The 14,682-nt window shown below is 40.2% G+C and overlaps 1 protein-coding gene across 3 annotated transcripts in view; it reads right to left on the reverse strand.

Annotated features, from left to right (window-relative positions):
• The window catches only part of LOC149193022 (uncharacterized), a 243,127-nt gene that overhangs the window by 87,171 nt on the left and 141,274 nt on the right, over window positions 1-14,682 (reverse strand). For all 3 annotated transcript variants that reach the window (XM_089404757.1, XM_089404758.1, XM_089404759.1), the window contains exon 6: window positions 3,726-3,795. In XM_089404757.1, coding sequence (XP_089260883.1) covers window positions 3,726-3,795 — 70 coding nt within the window. The remainder of the gene's footprint in view (window positions 1-3,725; window positions 3,796-14,682) is intronic.

Below are 14,682 nucleotides of genomic sequence, written 5' to 3' on the forward strand. Positions count from 1 at the left end.
CTGCCGAGTGTCAGGTGCAATGTGTAGCCGATTGGGGCAACGTGGTCCAAGTGCATTATCATCTCTTAATAACAAGGGCATGAACAAGAAAATGGTGATGTTAAAGAAGCCCATGGCGTGCCGCGTGACAATCAATGCTCTGCGTAAATGGAGAACCATGGCTCTCAACGCTCACCCTACAAATTGGATCAAGTATAGGGAGGCCAAGTCCAAGATGAAAACCCACCTGCAATCATGTATAAGATCCATTGTGTCCCCTCACCTTCCAATACAATGATTCATTAGTGCAATTGAGTAAATAAGCTTGTTAATCGAGGGCAAAAGTGAGGACTTCATAGTGGGTTTCCCTTCCAAATTTGGGGCTTTGAACATGTATTAGTGTTACCTCCTAGGGTAGGAGTGGTTAATGAAGGACCCTATAGGTGGTTTCAACCTCTAAGGGAGTGACAGATCGAAAGCACACACTTCAAATGGCAAGTGCCATGTGAAATAACAATGTAACGGAGTACGGGCAAAGGGAAAGCTCCAATCCACATGCCATGGGACAAGGGTAGCTATGATAAAGAGGGCCCGTGCCTTGAGTATATGAATGTAACGGGGGGAAATCATGGTACATGAGTTACCCCTCCCCTTGTTTTTCCACCATTCTTCATACGCCTTTTGCCTTTTATTGTTTTTTCCTTATTTTACTGCTCGAGGCTCAAGGGGATGAGAGCATGATGTGTAAGATATAGTAGTGATTAACCACTTAAGGTGGGGCAGTTCATCAGCCACTAGAGGTTGGGACATTCATGGTTCCTTAATGATGCAGGGGGCACACATAGGGGGCCCTAGGAACCAGAGTGATGGCCATAACGATAGGGGGTAGAGCTTATGTTTGCCTTTTGCCCACGTGCTAAATTTTATTATCCCAGACATCTTTTGCATTTTGCAGTAAATTTCTTGTTGTATGTGGCCATATTATGCTTTTATCTTTCTTTTAGTTGCATCAACCTCTGGGGCATCGTTCCAGGCCCGACCCAAAATATGGACAAGGGGGAGGGAAGGCTAACACCTTGTGCTCCCAATGGACAAATGTGGACCCAGATAGGAAAATGTAAAAAAAGGCTTGTGATGAGCAAAGGGAGTGAGATATACGGTATCAGGAAGCGTAACCAGGCAACCAAAATCAGGGTTTCCCATGTAGTGCCACTCCTAAAGAGAATATCCAATAAGAGAGATCCCACGGGAGTAGGATTCAGTATTAACCCCCCAATTAAGGTAGGGGAACAAGAGTGCAATCAAAGCCCTTCCTTCTTCCAAGTCTCCCAATAATCCATTCCCAAGTGTGCCTAAGAAAAACAAGCATAAACATCCAATTACATAATGAAAAATCATACCTTTGCCATTGGATGGCCTGCCTTCAAACATATGATCATGATAAATGAGTGAAGGTACACAATGGTTGGCTCGGACGATGGAGACAAGTAGCACATCGAAGCTATTAGGTGGCTATCAAGAGATTGTTGGCTGCTCTTGAGACTTCTAACAGCTATGGCCTACACCTTATTCTTACCTGTTACCCACCCAAGTGGGTGAACCCCAGGAGAAAACTTTTCTCCCATTTTGTTCATCTTGCCAACCAATAGCCCCATATGATCTACAAATAGCCAGCCTCAAAGGCCCTCCACCTATGCTCCAGTGAGTGCTTCGTGACATCTAACCTACTTATCAGATGAAGGAGGGTCATCCATTATAAGGTACATGAATCATGTTTTTCATCAAGTGCTTTTATTTAATGTTTACAAGCATATTAGCATAATTCACAAGTTGAATTGGACGATGTTGAAATTTGGGAAGCTATGGGACGAATTTCCCATGAGAAACCCTCCTATCCCAAAGGAAAGCGCATCTTGCCCCAAGAAGAATGAAAATCAGTCGAAGGAAAATATTATTATTATTTAATAAGTAACAAACTTGGGCAAGCAATTATTTGTTAATATATTCAAAGCAAATTCGAATTTGAATTTCCCTCCATAAGGTGGCCTCAATCACAAGTCGGCTTGCCTATAAACAAGCGTCCATCCTCTCTCATTTGGCATTCGTTCTTGTCTTGACTGTGGAAGACTTCGGAGGGTCTAAGGCAATCTCTGAGGCAGCTCCCATTCATCTCTGAGGCAGCCTCAAAGGGAAGTCGAGCTAGAAGATCAGGACGAATTTTCTTGGTTCTGTTTTGTCTTTGGTTATTGGCAGATCATTTGATGGAGATCTGAGCGAAGATGTTCTGGGCTTAAGTCTGGTTCTATGTATATGGAAAAATCTGTGATTAGGCCACAAGATTTTTGAGGGCTGTGACCTGTGTTGTGGACAGGAAATAGAGGTCAAGTAAGGGCCGAAATCTTCCTTATGAGAGAGCACATAGATTGGAGTATTTAGCATGCAGCTGAGTGATGGTAGAGTCACTATTTTGGAGGGCTGAAATAACTAGGTTGATGCTGGAGCATGGCCGTACTCCTTGAGGGACCTATACATGTTGCTTGAGGTGGATCAGAGGCTGAAATCAGGACTGTTCTAGTAACCTAACCAGGGTCGAGTTACCTCAGGGATAGATCACAGATCCGAGCCCTGATTCAGTGCAAAACAGAGGTTGTATAGATGCTGAGGTTCCTTGTAGATCAACACTGGAATGAGAGCTAAAAGGAGAACGGTCAACACATTGTCTAACGGAGTTTGCTGTTGCATTGAGATCAGATTTTATATGCCCTAATCAGAAGACTTTGTCCTCAGAAATTCGGTGCTCAGGTGATGTCCCTTGCAAAGGTATGTATGATATTCTTCATATTATGTTTAGTATCAGATTGGCTAAGAATTGTATGGCAGCTTGTTTGAATGGAACTCAATATTATTCCTTATGAAGGATACTATGAGTTTGATGGGCAGTCCTGAGATGTCCTAACGATTGCCTTGTGAGGAACCCTAATTAATATGCATCTGACAGTAATATATGGCAGAGAGATCTGTGCTCATAACTAATGTGACAGTGAACTTGATATATCATATAACAGTGATAATGATATGACAGTACCCTTTCTCTATGCACATCTCCCTCCAGTTGCAGCTGCCTGCACTTGGATACAAGGGTTTTCTCATAGTTTTGCATGGAGATTTCATGTTTCTACTTTACTTCTTGTTCTTATATAGGAGAATTTTATTATTCCTACTTTGTATTGACATCATTGTAATCAGCAGTCCCATTGACCTACATTTGTGGTCATTTGTTGGACATTAATATAATTATCATATCTTGTCTACCTTATCTAGTTCACTATGGAACACTACACGAGCGACTTTTTTGGTGATTTCATTGATGTGGATTTAATCTTTTTTCATGAATGGTTATGGTAAATCTTGGATGAATGCATGATAAATATAGTAAGTTAATTTCTTTTATCTTGGTTAGTTAATTTCTTTTATCTTGGTTAGTGTTTTATTGGATGAGCGTAATCAAGTATTAAACATGTTAGCATAGCATTTGTCTCAATATCCTTCTTAAACAAACCCTCTTTCCAAGCCTTTAAGGAAGTAGCATGTCAGCTACTTCCCTTTTTGCAAGAACAGAAAGAAAAATGAGGAACTGTGATATAAAGCGCATGTCTCTTTTATAAACAGTACCACAAATTTGTGGAAATTTATTTCACAAAAAAAATAAAACAATACTGTGGACTTCCACTAATCAAATTTTGTACCTCGAGTTGTTCATACAATCGCTTCTGTACTTCCATTTGCATTTCAAGCGCCTTCGTAATCTGAACGCCCCTGCAAAATATAGTCAGCAGCATAAAAGGATTAGCCAAAAGGATCGCAAAAGCATGCCAGCAATGTAAACAATTACTTCAACATTCATGAAAGATGTGTAAGTTTATGCTGGGTTATGCAGCCACATGCATGTACATCTATGCAATAGGATGTGCACATATGTACTTAGCTTGCCCAACTCAGAAGATTGGCAACAACAATCATAAAACCATCATTCAGATTGACTGAAAAAATGTTATTTCATAGCATTGTCGAAAGAACAGAAGCTCCATCAGAGTTACTGATTATCCATATATTGATTTCACATAGCTCACACATTGACAACTTTGCACGATCTTGGTTCTTTGTACAACATGATAATTCAAAATGAAGTAGAGTATCTCAGAATTTTCTACATACTAAAACCATAAATAGAGTTACAAACATCTTAGTTTGACCAGGAACAGAGACAGGACAAACAAAATAACAGATTAAAAAGACTGCTTCAGTTAAAACCTTTGAGACACTATTGCACTTCAACACACTACTGCCCCATACAATGATCTAGGTTTGGGCTCCCGTACTAGGGACAATGACCCAATTACAAATGATATTCAATAAAACTCAGCCACACTAGTCCAAACTCAACTGTTGTACAATATTGTTTATGTGCTTCGCTGCTACATTCCCCTGTTGCCACTGCTATTGTACTTCACTACTACCTCCTCCCACTGCCATACACTTTACTATTGTCACTCCACAACTGCCTATTACCCCTGTTGTTGCAATTGATGACTCTTCTCTTGACTGTTACCCACTAACTGTGGGTAGTATGCATAGGAGAAATTTTTTCTCCTAGATGGTCCTCAGTTGGCAGCCAGCAGCCCCTTGCAGCCACCAGATAGCTCAATGTGCCATTATCTCCACCACCTGAGCCAGCCATGTGGTCCCTCGCCCATCTGTTATGATTGTATGTTTGAAGGTGGGCCTCCCAACCCTGAAGGTATGGCTTTTCATTGGTATAGTTGAGTAATTTTCCTTACTTTTCATGGACACTTTTGGGCATGGATTGGTGGGGGGATTTAATGGAAAGAGTGGGCTAGGTCTATACTCTTGTCTCCTCCGCTCGATTTGGTGGTTACCCTTGTATCCTAGTCCCGTGGGATCTCCTTTACTAGCCATTAGCTTTAGGGTTGACACTACATGGGAAATCTTGATTTTGGTTGCGTGGTCCTGCTTCCCAACACCACATACATCACTCCTTTCCGCTCATTCTAGCCCCATTCATCATTTTTTCCATCAAGGTCCACATGTGTCCACTAGGTCCACATAAGGTTAGCCTCCCCCTCCCCTTGTCCAAACCTTGGGTCGGGTCTAGAACGATGCTCTGGAGGTTGATGTAGCTAAAAAGAAAAAAAAGCATAGTTTGGCCACTCACAACAGCGAATGTACCACAAAATGCAAAAGATGACCAAGACATACAAATTTAGCACATGAGCAAAAGCCAAGCATGAGCTCTACCCCTTATTTATGGCCAACACCTTGGTTCCTATGGGCCCTAAATGATCCCCCTCCACATTAAGGAACCCTTGGTGGGCAATGAAATGCCCCACCTTAAAAGGGAGTACCTACTGCTATCCTATACATCATGCTCTCATCCCCTGGAGCCCCGAGCAATTGTGAAGAAAAATCAATTAAAGGCAAAAGGAATATGAAGAAGGGTGGAAAAACAAAGGTCGTGGTAACTCATGTACCACGATTTTCTCCCTCCTACACTGATATACCCAAGTGTGGGCTTCCCTCATTATAGCTACCCTCTTCTCCCATGACATGTGGCCTGGATCCTTCCGTTGACCCCACTCCACTCCATCATTATATCACTTTCCACCTATCACCTAATGGATGTACCATGGACCTATCACTCGCTTTAAAGGCTGAAACCACCTAATAGGATCCTTGGTTAACCCCCGTATTGAGCTTGGTGAAACTTGTACACGCCAAAGTCCACTGTGGAAGGGCATGCCACCATGAAGTGACCCATTGATTCCATGATTTGTCAGCTCTTTTACTTGACTACTCTAATGATTTGTTGTATTGGAGGGCAAGGGGACACATGGATCTTATGCAAGATTGCAGGTGGGTCTCCATTTGGGGCTTGGTCTCCCTATACGGGGTCCTAGCCCTCTAGAGGGCCACATTGGCACTTGTAGGTTAGAGCGTTGAGATCCATGGGCCTCCGCCATAGCAAGGATTACTTCATGGATCCCCAACATTGCTCATTGATTGCTCGTGTTCCACCTTTTGGATGAGGATGATGCACCTAGTTCACCATACCCAATCGGCTCCACACTTGCACCATATACTTGGCAAATGTTCCAGGGTCCAGATGAGGATGAGTCTCATTGTAGGAGACAAAGGTGTTAAAGAAAAGTGTAACTAGGTTCGGTATTTGTCAATGTAATTTTGATCTTTGTACTTGTCAAGAAAAAGAAATATTATTTTTGTAAATTATATGAATGAGTTTCTTGCTCATTCCTTAGGTCTAGGAAAGTCAAAGAGTCAAAATCATGTTAAAGAGCTCTTCTTGAGCATTTATGTAATGTACATGGGTTGACCTAGTGTCAAGCAGCCCTCCAAGACAAGCACCATCCTCCAAAGAAGAGAACTGCCAACTAAACGACGTGAAAAATAGTGAAGACGACTTCAAAGCATACATAGATTATATGTCGGCTCAATAAGAGGGTCACCATGACACGTCGGCTTAAATGAGTGGGTCAAACCACTATGAATAAGCGTATAAGCTCAGAGTCAAAGAAAAGCAATCTTTCAGACACACTGAAACTTCAGATGGCACAGTGGGATCTCGCATGAAGTCAAGGTTGCAGGTTTCGATTAAAGAAGGTTTCTATAATCTTCGATGGATATTACAGTGGCACATGCTCTTAATATATATATGATTACACTGTAATATCAGTACTTTGTCTCAGTGGAGGAAAAACACTCTGTCTCGGTATCCCTACACTGTCTCCACGCAAACGCTGTCTCGGTAACGCAATCACTGTCTCGGTCTTTAATGATTACAACATTCAACGCCATCGCAATCACTGTGAGATATATGTTCGATATTCAAACACAGTCAAGGTATATTCTTGGCATTCAAACTCAGTCATACTTTGTCTCGGTTTCATTGTGATTGCAGTCTTCAACGAAGTTATTCAAAATGTAGTCACCACGTAATAGGTTCTCGGCATGATCATGGATGAAAAGATACACTAACATCATCTATCTGGGTTATATGTATATACGCAATCTTGGTGTATATATGATAGAGAGAACCATATTGTTCTGAAGTAGTTATATAAGTATGATCTCAATGCAAGAAGAGCACAGTCATAGTCTCAATAAAGTAAGAAGGAGGATCATAGTAATCATTGTTATGAAAAGGATCTAAGTAATCCTACAGTGATACTTTGTCTCGAGATGCAACAGCAATCAAGATCTCGGTGGTGCAAACACAGTGATGATCTCGGAAAAAGTGCAGTGATGATGACGATCACAGCAATGCAAGAAGAGGATTGGTGTCTTGGTCTTGGAGTGGCTCAGTCAGTCAAGGGTCATAGTCTTGGTGTTCATCAATTGGAATCTCTATAAGAAGAATTTTGTGTGGGTTTTCCTCTCCAAGAGGGAGAGTTTTTGGCCCTGGCAGAATGCCAACACTTTGTGTTCTTGTCTCTTTGTTTTTGTAATTATTTAATGAACTAAGCAAAAGTCAAATACTTCACAATTAGTTATATTGCAAGAAGAATCTCATTAATTCAATCTGCCCTAGATTCTTCAACAAAAGGGAGGGCTTATGTCATCAGTCCGGCCCTCCACTTGGAGACCCATGAGGATGTCCTTGTCCCCCCACACCCACTTGGGAGCACCATAGGGATTTGCTTGGAAAACAAGAGGCCAACCCCTTGTCCACTATGTTTGAGGTCCATTCTCACATCACAACACACTCTGGATTTTTTTAGGCCTCCTCAAAGGCCCAATGACTCATTTTATTGATCACTCTACCCTCTTGAGAGGCTTCTTCTTATGTTATTGAGCTATCTTGGTGGGCTTGTCACCAAGGGATGTTATTATTGCACATCATTTTATTATTTGGGGCTCAATTAGGCCAAATTAGGCAAATCGAACTCATTAGAGATTGTATAAATATATGAGAGGTGATTCATTCTCTCATCATCACTTGGATTGGGTTATTAGTTCTTGTGAGAATTTCACATTCCCTTTTGGAGGATGAGTTTGGTTTCATGGAATGAATTTTGATGTTTGGTTTTATCTTCTCGGTCTTGGAGCTTCATTATTGGCATAATTTGATGATTGGATATTCCAAGAATGCGATAGTGTGTGCAATAGGGCTGAAACCACAAATGATGACAAGGTCTACTTTAAATTTGCCTTTGTTCCAGGGGTTCTTCAAGCTTTAGATTCAAGGATGCGCGCCATAGAATACAGTGAAGAGGTCCAAATAAATGTGGCCAAATAAACCTTCGGATGTACTGTAGAGGCAAGCCCTAGGCCAAACCTCGAACCCCTTCAATATTTGTTCTGGTTACACAATACAAGATCTGTGCATGTGATGTATCCTACAAGTCTGCTCAAAATGTCCAGATGTACCTTGTTGTGTTCAAACTCAAATTATGTGTGTTGTCGCTCAAATTGTACAGGCACGGTTCAACAACGACTCAAGTTGGGGGCTATCACTCTGATCCTTGACCTCTCCATTCTAGTTGTCTCCCAATAGCAGGCTATGGGGGGTAGTCCCAATGGAAGATCGAAATGCAAGACTTATTAGCAACCAACAAGTCCAGGAGACACGATTGAATGGCCTAGCCACTTGGTTTATTTTAGCAAGTTTTAAAGTTTTAAAGTTTTAGATATGTGAGACCAGTGCCTTATGGAGTCAACTTGATTTATATCAATTAAGGACCAAGGGACCAAATGAACAACCGTTGCTTCATGAATGCTTATCTATCCTAGATGAGATGCAATCCCTATGACTTAGATGAGATGCAAGATCTTGGTTTATTTTAATTATATGCCTATTCTAGGTATATCCTTCCTCTTAACTATTTTGAAACTAGTCTTTAGAGTAGGTTGTGAGAAAGAGGCCAAGGGGAAGCAAGCAAAAGCTTGATTAACGATACCTCCCCCTAGGTATTAACCACCCAGTGCCTTTGGCGCTGCAGAGACTGTGGCTCTAACAACTACAAGGTCACCGTGTTAACCACTAAAGAGGTTCTAGGCTCTTCAAGCTAGATGAGAAAGGTGATCTTATTCTCTATCAACCAAGCTTATGCTTAGAGGTAAGTTATTAAATGCAAGACTAACTCTTAGGATGAGATGCAAAATGAATGAATGATTCTTAAGGTGAGATTACTTAAACGTTTCTTTAAGTTCTTAGTTATGATTTACTTCAAGCTAAGATATTAAGTACTTAAAATGCTTAGAAAAGATAATCTCAACCACAAGACGAGTGTTTAAGTTCAACAGTGCCAACAAGAGGTAAAATTGCTTGATATAGATCACCAATATGCTCAATATAAAGCTATCATCCACAAAGTTATCAACCAAGAAATGACGATAATGATCCACTTAGATTAGTTAGCCAATGAGACAATACAAAGTGCCAACGAAAATTATCCAAAAGAGACAATAAGAATGTAAATGTTCTTAGCCAATATTTCTCAACAATTAACTTCTTCAATGTCAACAATTAAGAGATATGCAATTAGATTCATCAATTAGCCAAGATCACAAATTGCTCAAGAGACATTCAATGATATTCTTTAAACACAATTGGAACAAGCCAATTAGTGTGAAACAATTAGATCTCAAAGACAAGTGATGAAACACAAGTTGCTTCAACAAGATATTCTTGAGATTAATGTTAAGTGCTTTAGACAGTGAGCTTATGTGCACAATTAGGATTTATGGAGTTCCACAAGACAACAAACGTTAGATTCAGTAGTATTAATGCTAGCAATGAACAACACAAGACAATCTTTTACACAATGAGCAATTGGAACATAAACAATAGTAAATTTTTATGACAGCGGTGATCTAATCGATGAATTGTTCAATGCCAAATGTATCAATCAAGCCAAATTACTCAATTCCTTAAGAGCACTTAAAATGCAAAGTGTAAATAATGGAAGCCCACAAATGTCCTTAATGCACTTAGGTTCTTTAGGACACCAATGCCACTGTTAGGATCAGATTTGATTATACTTGTGACAGTCAGCAATAAGTCATGAAACCAGCCAAAATGATTAGTCAAATGATACAATGAATTATTGATTTTGCTTATGTGACTTGTTAGATGATTTTGGAGATCCTATACCACTGTCAATATATCAGACCAGTGTTGTTAAAATCGCAATATTATCGTATAATCGCAATATTTTCAACAAAAAGATAAAATCGCGCTTAGTACTAGGATAAAAAAAAATTGCCCGATTTTTTCGAAAAAATCGTGGGAAAAAATAAATAAATAAAAATAAAATAAATTTTTTTTTTTTCGAGGAGGAGGTGACCCAAGCTACCCCTATCACAAGTAGAGGATGTGGTCTACCTCCTGTAGCTCCTAGTTCTTCAGCTTCTAGAGCACAGCAGACTCCATAGTCTACTACGACCTGCCAACTCCACCGACATCTACATCTAGAGGGGCAAAGGAAATCAGTAGTTTTAGACTTTAGTTATTTGGTTCATTTCATTGTATATGACATTATGACTCATGATATGAGATACATTATTATATTTTTTGTTGATATTTTGAGGTTGAGTTGGGACTCGGGAGTCAGGACTTACTATTCAAGACATGATTCACTGTTATGTGTGATTTTAGCACTAGAAATGATATTAAACACCTTATATATTAGTTTTTTTATCATATTTATGTGTCAATGTATTTATTTTATGTTGTAGATGGTTTAAATATTAAAAAAATTGAAAAAAAATGAATATTTTTGTACCAAACGATTTTTTCCCGATTATTACAATTTTTTCTGATTTTTTCCTCGCGCCGATATTATCCCGATAACGATTAGTGCAACATTGTATCAGACTTCAGTATACTTTACAAACAGAGATGACAGTCATGGAAAAATATGAATTTTTCCCAATAGATGAATACCAAATATGAAATAGTGACTTATCAATATGTGAGATATATTATATGTGAATTTTATGCCACTTAGATAGATATTTGACCAGTGTTAGAAAGTATTCAGAGAGCTGTAGCAATCAATGAGGAAAATGAAGGTTTAGAGGGAACAAACCACTAGGCCTCGAGGCCTTGAAGAAGGCTAGTTCACTTGTGCTAGAATTCTTCAATGACTGGCACACCTGCAACCACAAAATTTTCTTTAATACCTTACAAAACATACTAACAATCAGTCCAGAGATGAGATGGCTAACCACAGAGCTGAAATAAGGGTAAATGAGGGCTAGAAGGCCAACAAGGCTCATGGCTAAGGCTGCCAAGGCCTATAGGGGCTAGTGGAACACAATGAAGGCATAATTGGCCTAGCGGTAGAGGGAGGAAGGCCTAGTTTGGCCTGCGGTGAAGGTGAGGAGGCCTTGGAGGCCTGCCGCAAGCCCTAAGAGAGTTGTGGCTTAGGGAAAATCCCACAAAGGGGCATGCTAGGCCTCAAATGAGGTTGCGGCTTAGGAAGAAGAGGCAACCGAGAGGGAGGAAGGGCAGACAGAGGAGGACAGAGGGGAGAAAAGGCTGAGCGGAGGGCTAGAAGGGTAGGCCGAGAGCAGGAAAGGCTAGACGGAGGGGGGAGGGGACGAGGACTGGAAAGAGGCCCTAAGGCCTGCGGCTTGAAGGAAGAAGACCTTTAGGCTTGCCGTCTAGGCAAGAGGAGGCCTCAACTAGGGTTTGAAGGCCAAACCAGGCCTACAGCTCACCCAAGGAGAAGAGAAAGGCCACAACCAAGGAGGAAAGGGGCCATAGGGCTATAGGGCTAAAAAATAATTTCAGACCCTTGCAAGATTCAATTATCCATTTCAGATTTGAAAATTTGTCGGATTTCCTTTGATGTTGGCCCTGTAAAAATTTTAGAAACTAGATCTTACCCTCAAGGACCTAGATCTAGCTCAAACCCCAGCAAATCTTCTTCAAATAGCGTGGATCTCACCTGCACAAATGAAAAATAAAAATGCCCAAAACCCCAATATATACTAAAATTTGAGATAAAACCCCAAACCCCAAACCACAAATAGTTGAAAAACAAGGGTTAGAAACAATTATTCTACAAAATATATTTACAAGCTATATACAAATGTTTGAAAGATTTTTAGAAGAATAATTTTTATAATAATGACAATGGCTTGATGTATTTTGAGAGATAGATAATAACCGCAGTCTTAGTGAAGTAAGAAAATCACATAAATTTTCCGAAGTCCAAACAAAGTCAACCTGTGCCAACAGTCTGTGAACTTGGAGCCCAAGGGCTGGGGAACATGCAAACTCTATATATTTTCATCAATAAAGCTTTTTAGACATATGGTGAGTCAAATCACATAAGATAGACCTAAAATCTACCAATAGAATGTTCTTATCACCATCTAATGAATAAACAAGTTGATAAAAATAGTTAAGCGCAATATAGGAAAGCACATACCACAAATCAATGAGACAAAGACACCGTTAATTGTACCCCAAAATCTTTTATTATGAATTTCAAATGTTCCTAGCAAAATAGTGGCTTCTCACCTGCGTTTATAAAATTACATCAACCAAAGTTGTTTAATAAAAGAAAAATGTCTTCTATTTATAGAGAAATCCCTCCAAGTGGAAAATAACGGCCAGTTGGCTTAATCCTCATAAAAATAATCTCGACCGTTGATAAATACTTGAACAACTTTTAATCTTTGCCGTCGAAAATATTTATTTTTGAGGAATTTTCTAATTTCTCATAAAACCCATTTTTTATTAGTCCAAAATAATTATTTTAAACTAATTTCCTCAAAAAAAATTGACTTTGACTTAACCACCAAGGTTTAAGGGCTTAATTTTTCTTAAAAAAATCTTTGGCTTAATTGACTTTGCCTCGGAGGGGCCTCCAAAAATTAACTTCTTTTTGACCCACGAATTTTTTGGTCATCTTCCACTCGGAGAAAATAATTTCTCTAGAATTAATTTTTTGACTCTAAATTAATTAATTTTTTGGCTTAGGATTTAATTTTATTTTGCCTGAAAAAATAATTAATTGACACTTGAGGAGCCCTCAAATACTTTAGCCATGGTGTCTGATTGTGGGGGACCATGCACTAAAATATTTTTACATCAAATCATTACAAATTCAACCCTCAAAAGGGGAGTACCCATTCGTTATAGACCCTCATAATTTTTACCCAACTTTGCAACACAATATGATCTAGTAGACCAAGTGACCTGTAATAAAATAATTTAGCCAAATTGCTTAAATTATTCCCAAATCACTTTTACAATAGACTCGACTAAAAACTCTAAGACTCACCTAAGACTTTGTCAATAAATTCCACCCTAGCTTTGGGGTTTATGCTGGAGGGAAAAACTCTGTTGATTATCTGTGTTTAGCAATGTTGATTTGGGGTAGCATCAGATGTGCTCTAGCCACGAAATTTGGTGGAGAGGTTGGGGCACATGAGATCTCCAATACCTAGAAAAGGTTTGGGCAGATTCTAAACAGACCAGGAGATATTAAAATAATTAATATTTTTAATGGAGTCCCTAAGTCTAGACTTAGGGAAATAAAATATTAATGTGTATTAATATGAATATGTGTTAGAATGGTCCAAAAGACATGGATCAAGCCAGATCTAATCTTAGCCATTGATTAGGGACTTAATCTTGACCGTTTAGATGTCAACAGGAAAAGTATAAGAGGAGGCTTGAGGGTCACTTGGAGGATACACTAGAGTGATCAGTCATTTTATTCTCTAGAGCGGGGTTTGCTAAGAGAGATAGAATCAGTGATCAGGAGAGCAGATGAGGGGCATTGAGTACAAAGAAACAGAGAAGGCAGAGATTGTGTCGGGAGAGCGGTGCAGCAACCAAGGAGAGTGACGCAGAGCTAGCAAGGGCTCATGTAGGGCCACGCAGAGGCAGCCAAGTGCTGCACAAAACACCAAAGAGGCCAGCATGTCCGACACAGAGGCCCAGAAAGCTCACGCAGGGCCTCCTGGGCCTGACGCAGGGCCTCCTGGGCCTGACTTTAACCAAGAAAGGTGTGAGACTTTAGAGTAAAAAAAAATTCGAAAAAATTTGACCCCCTCAAAAGGGAAGGGACACCCCATCCCCAAAAGGGATGGGCTGGGTTCCAGGTCGCCCCCTCAGGCCCACCCGTGACTTTCACCTGAAACGAGTGGTACCACCATAATGAGGCAAGGCAACCCGGCTCCCTAACCAGGAACACTTTCCAGGTTGCCCCCTCAAGTCCACCAGTGATTATACCTGAATGAGTGGTACCATGGAAATGAGGCAAGGCAGCCCCAACTCCCTAACCTCAACCTCAACCTCAACTCTGTTAACCTGTCCCCTCAAGGTGCCCCTAAATGACACCAATCAGTGATGGTTCCAACAAGTCATGGTGTTCCTGGGTATGCACGCCATCTCAGGAATGAAACTGGTTATACTCGTATGCAGCTCACTCAATGCAGCTACAATATTGAGCGTGAAGCAATAATGAGCACTTAAGTCATTAGGGTACAAATAATAGTACGCCACGCCTTTAAAAAGGGCCTCAACACCCGTATGCCTTGCCCTGGAATCACTATGGTGACTCAGTCAAGGTGGAATCACACTAGCATCCCAATCAGGCTCTCAACAAAGAGTATAGTTCAGTTACATTACTCTTGTTCCTAGGG

This window comes from Pinus tabuliformis, chromosome 2_2 (assembly GCF_031772625.1).
Source record: "Pinus tabuliformis cultivar Carrire ecotype Pingquan chromosome 2_2, CPIR1, whole genome shotgun sequence".
Classification (NCBI taxonomy): Eukaryota; Viridiplantae; Streptophyta; class Pinopsida; order Pinales; family Pinaceae; genus Pinus; species Pinus tabuliformis.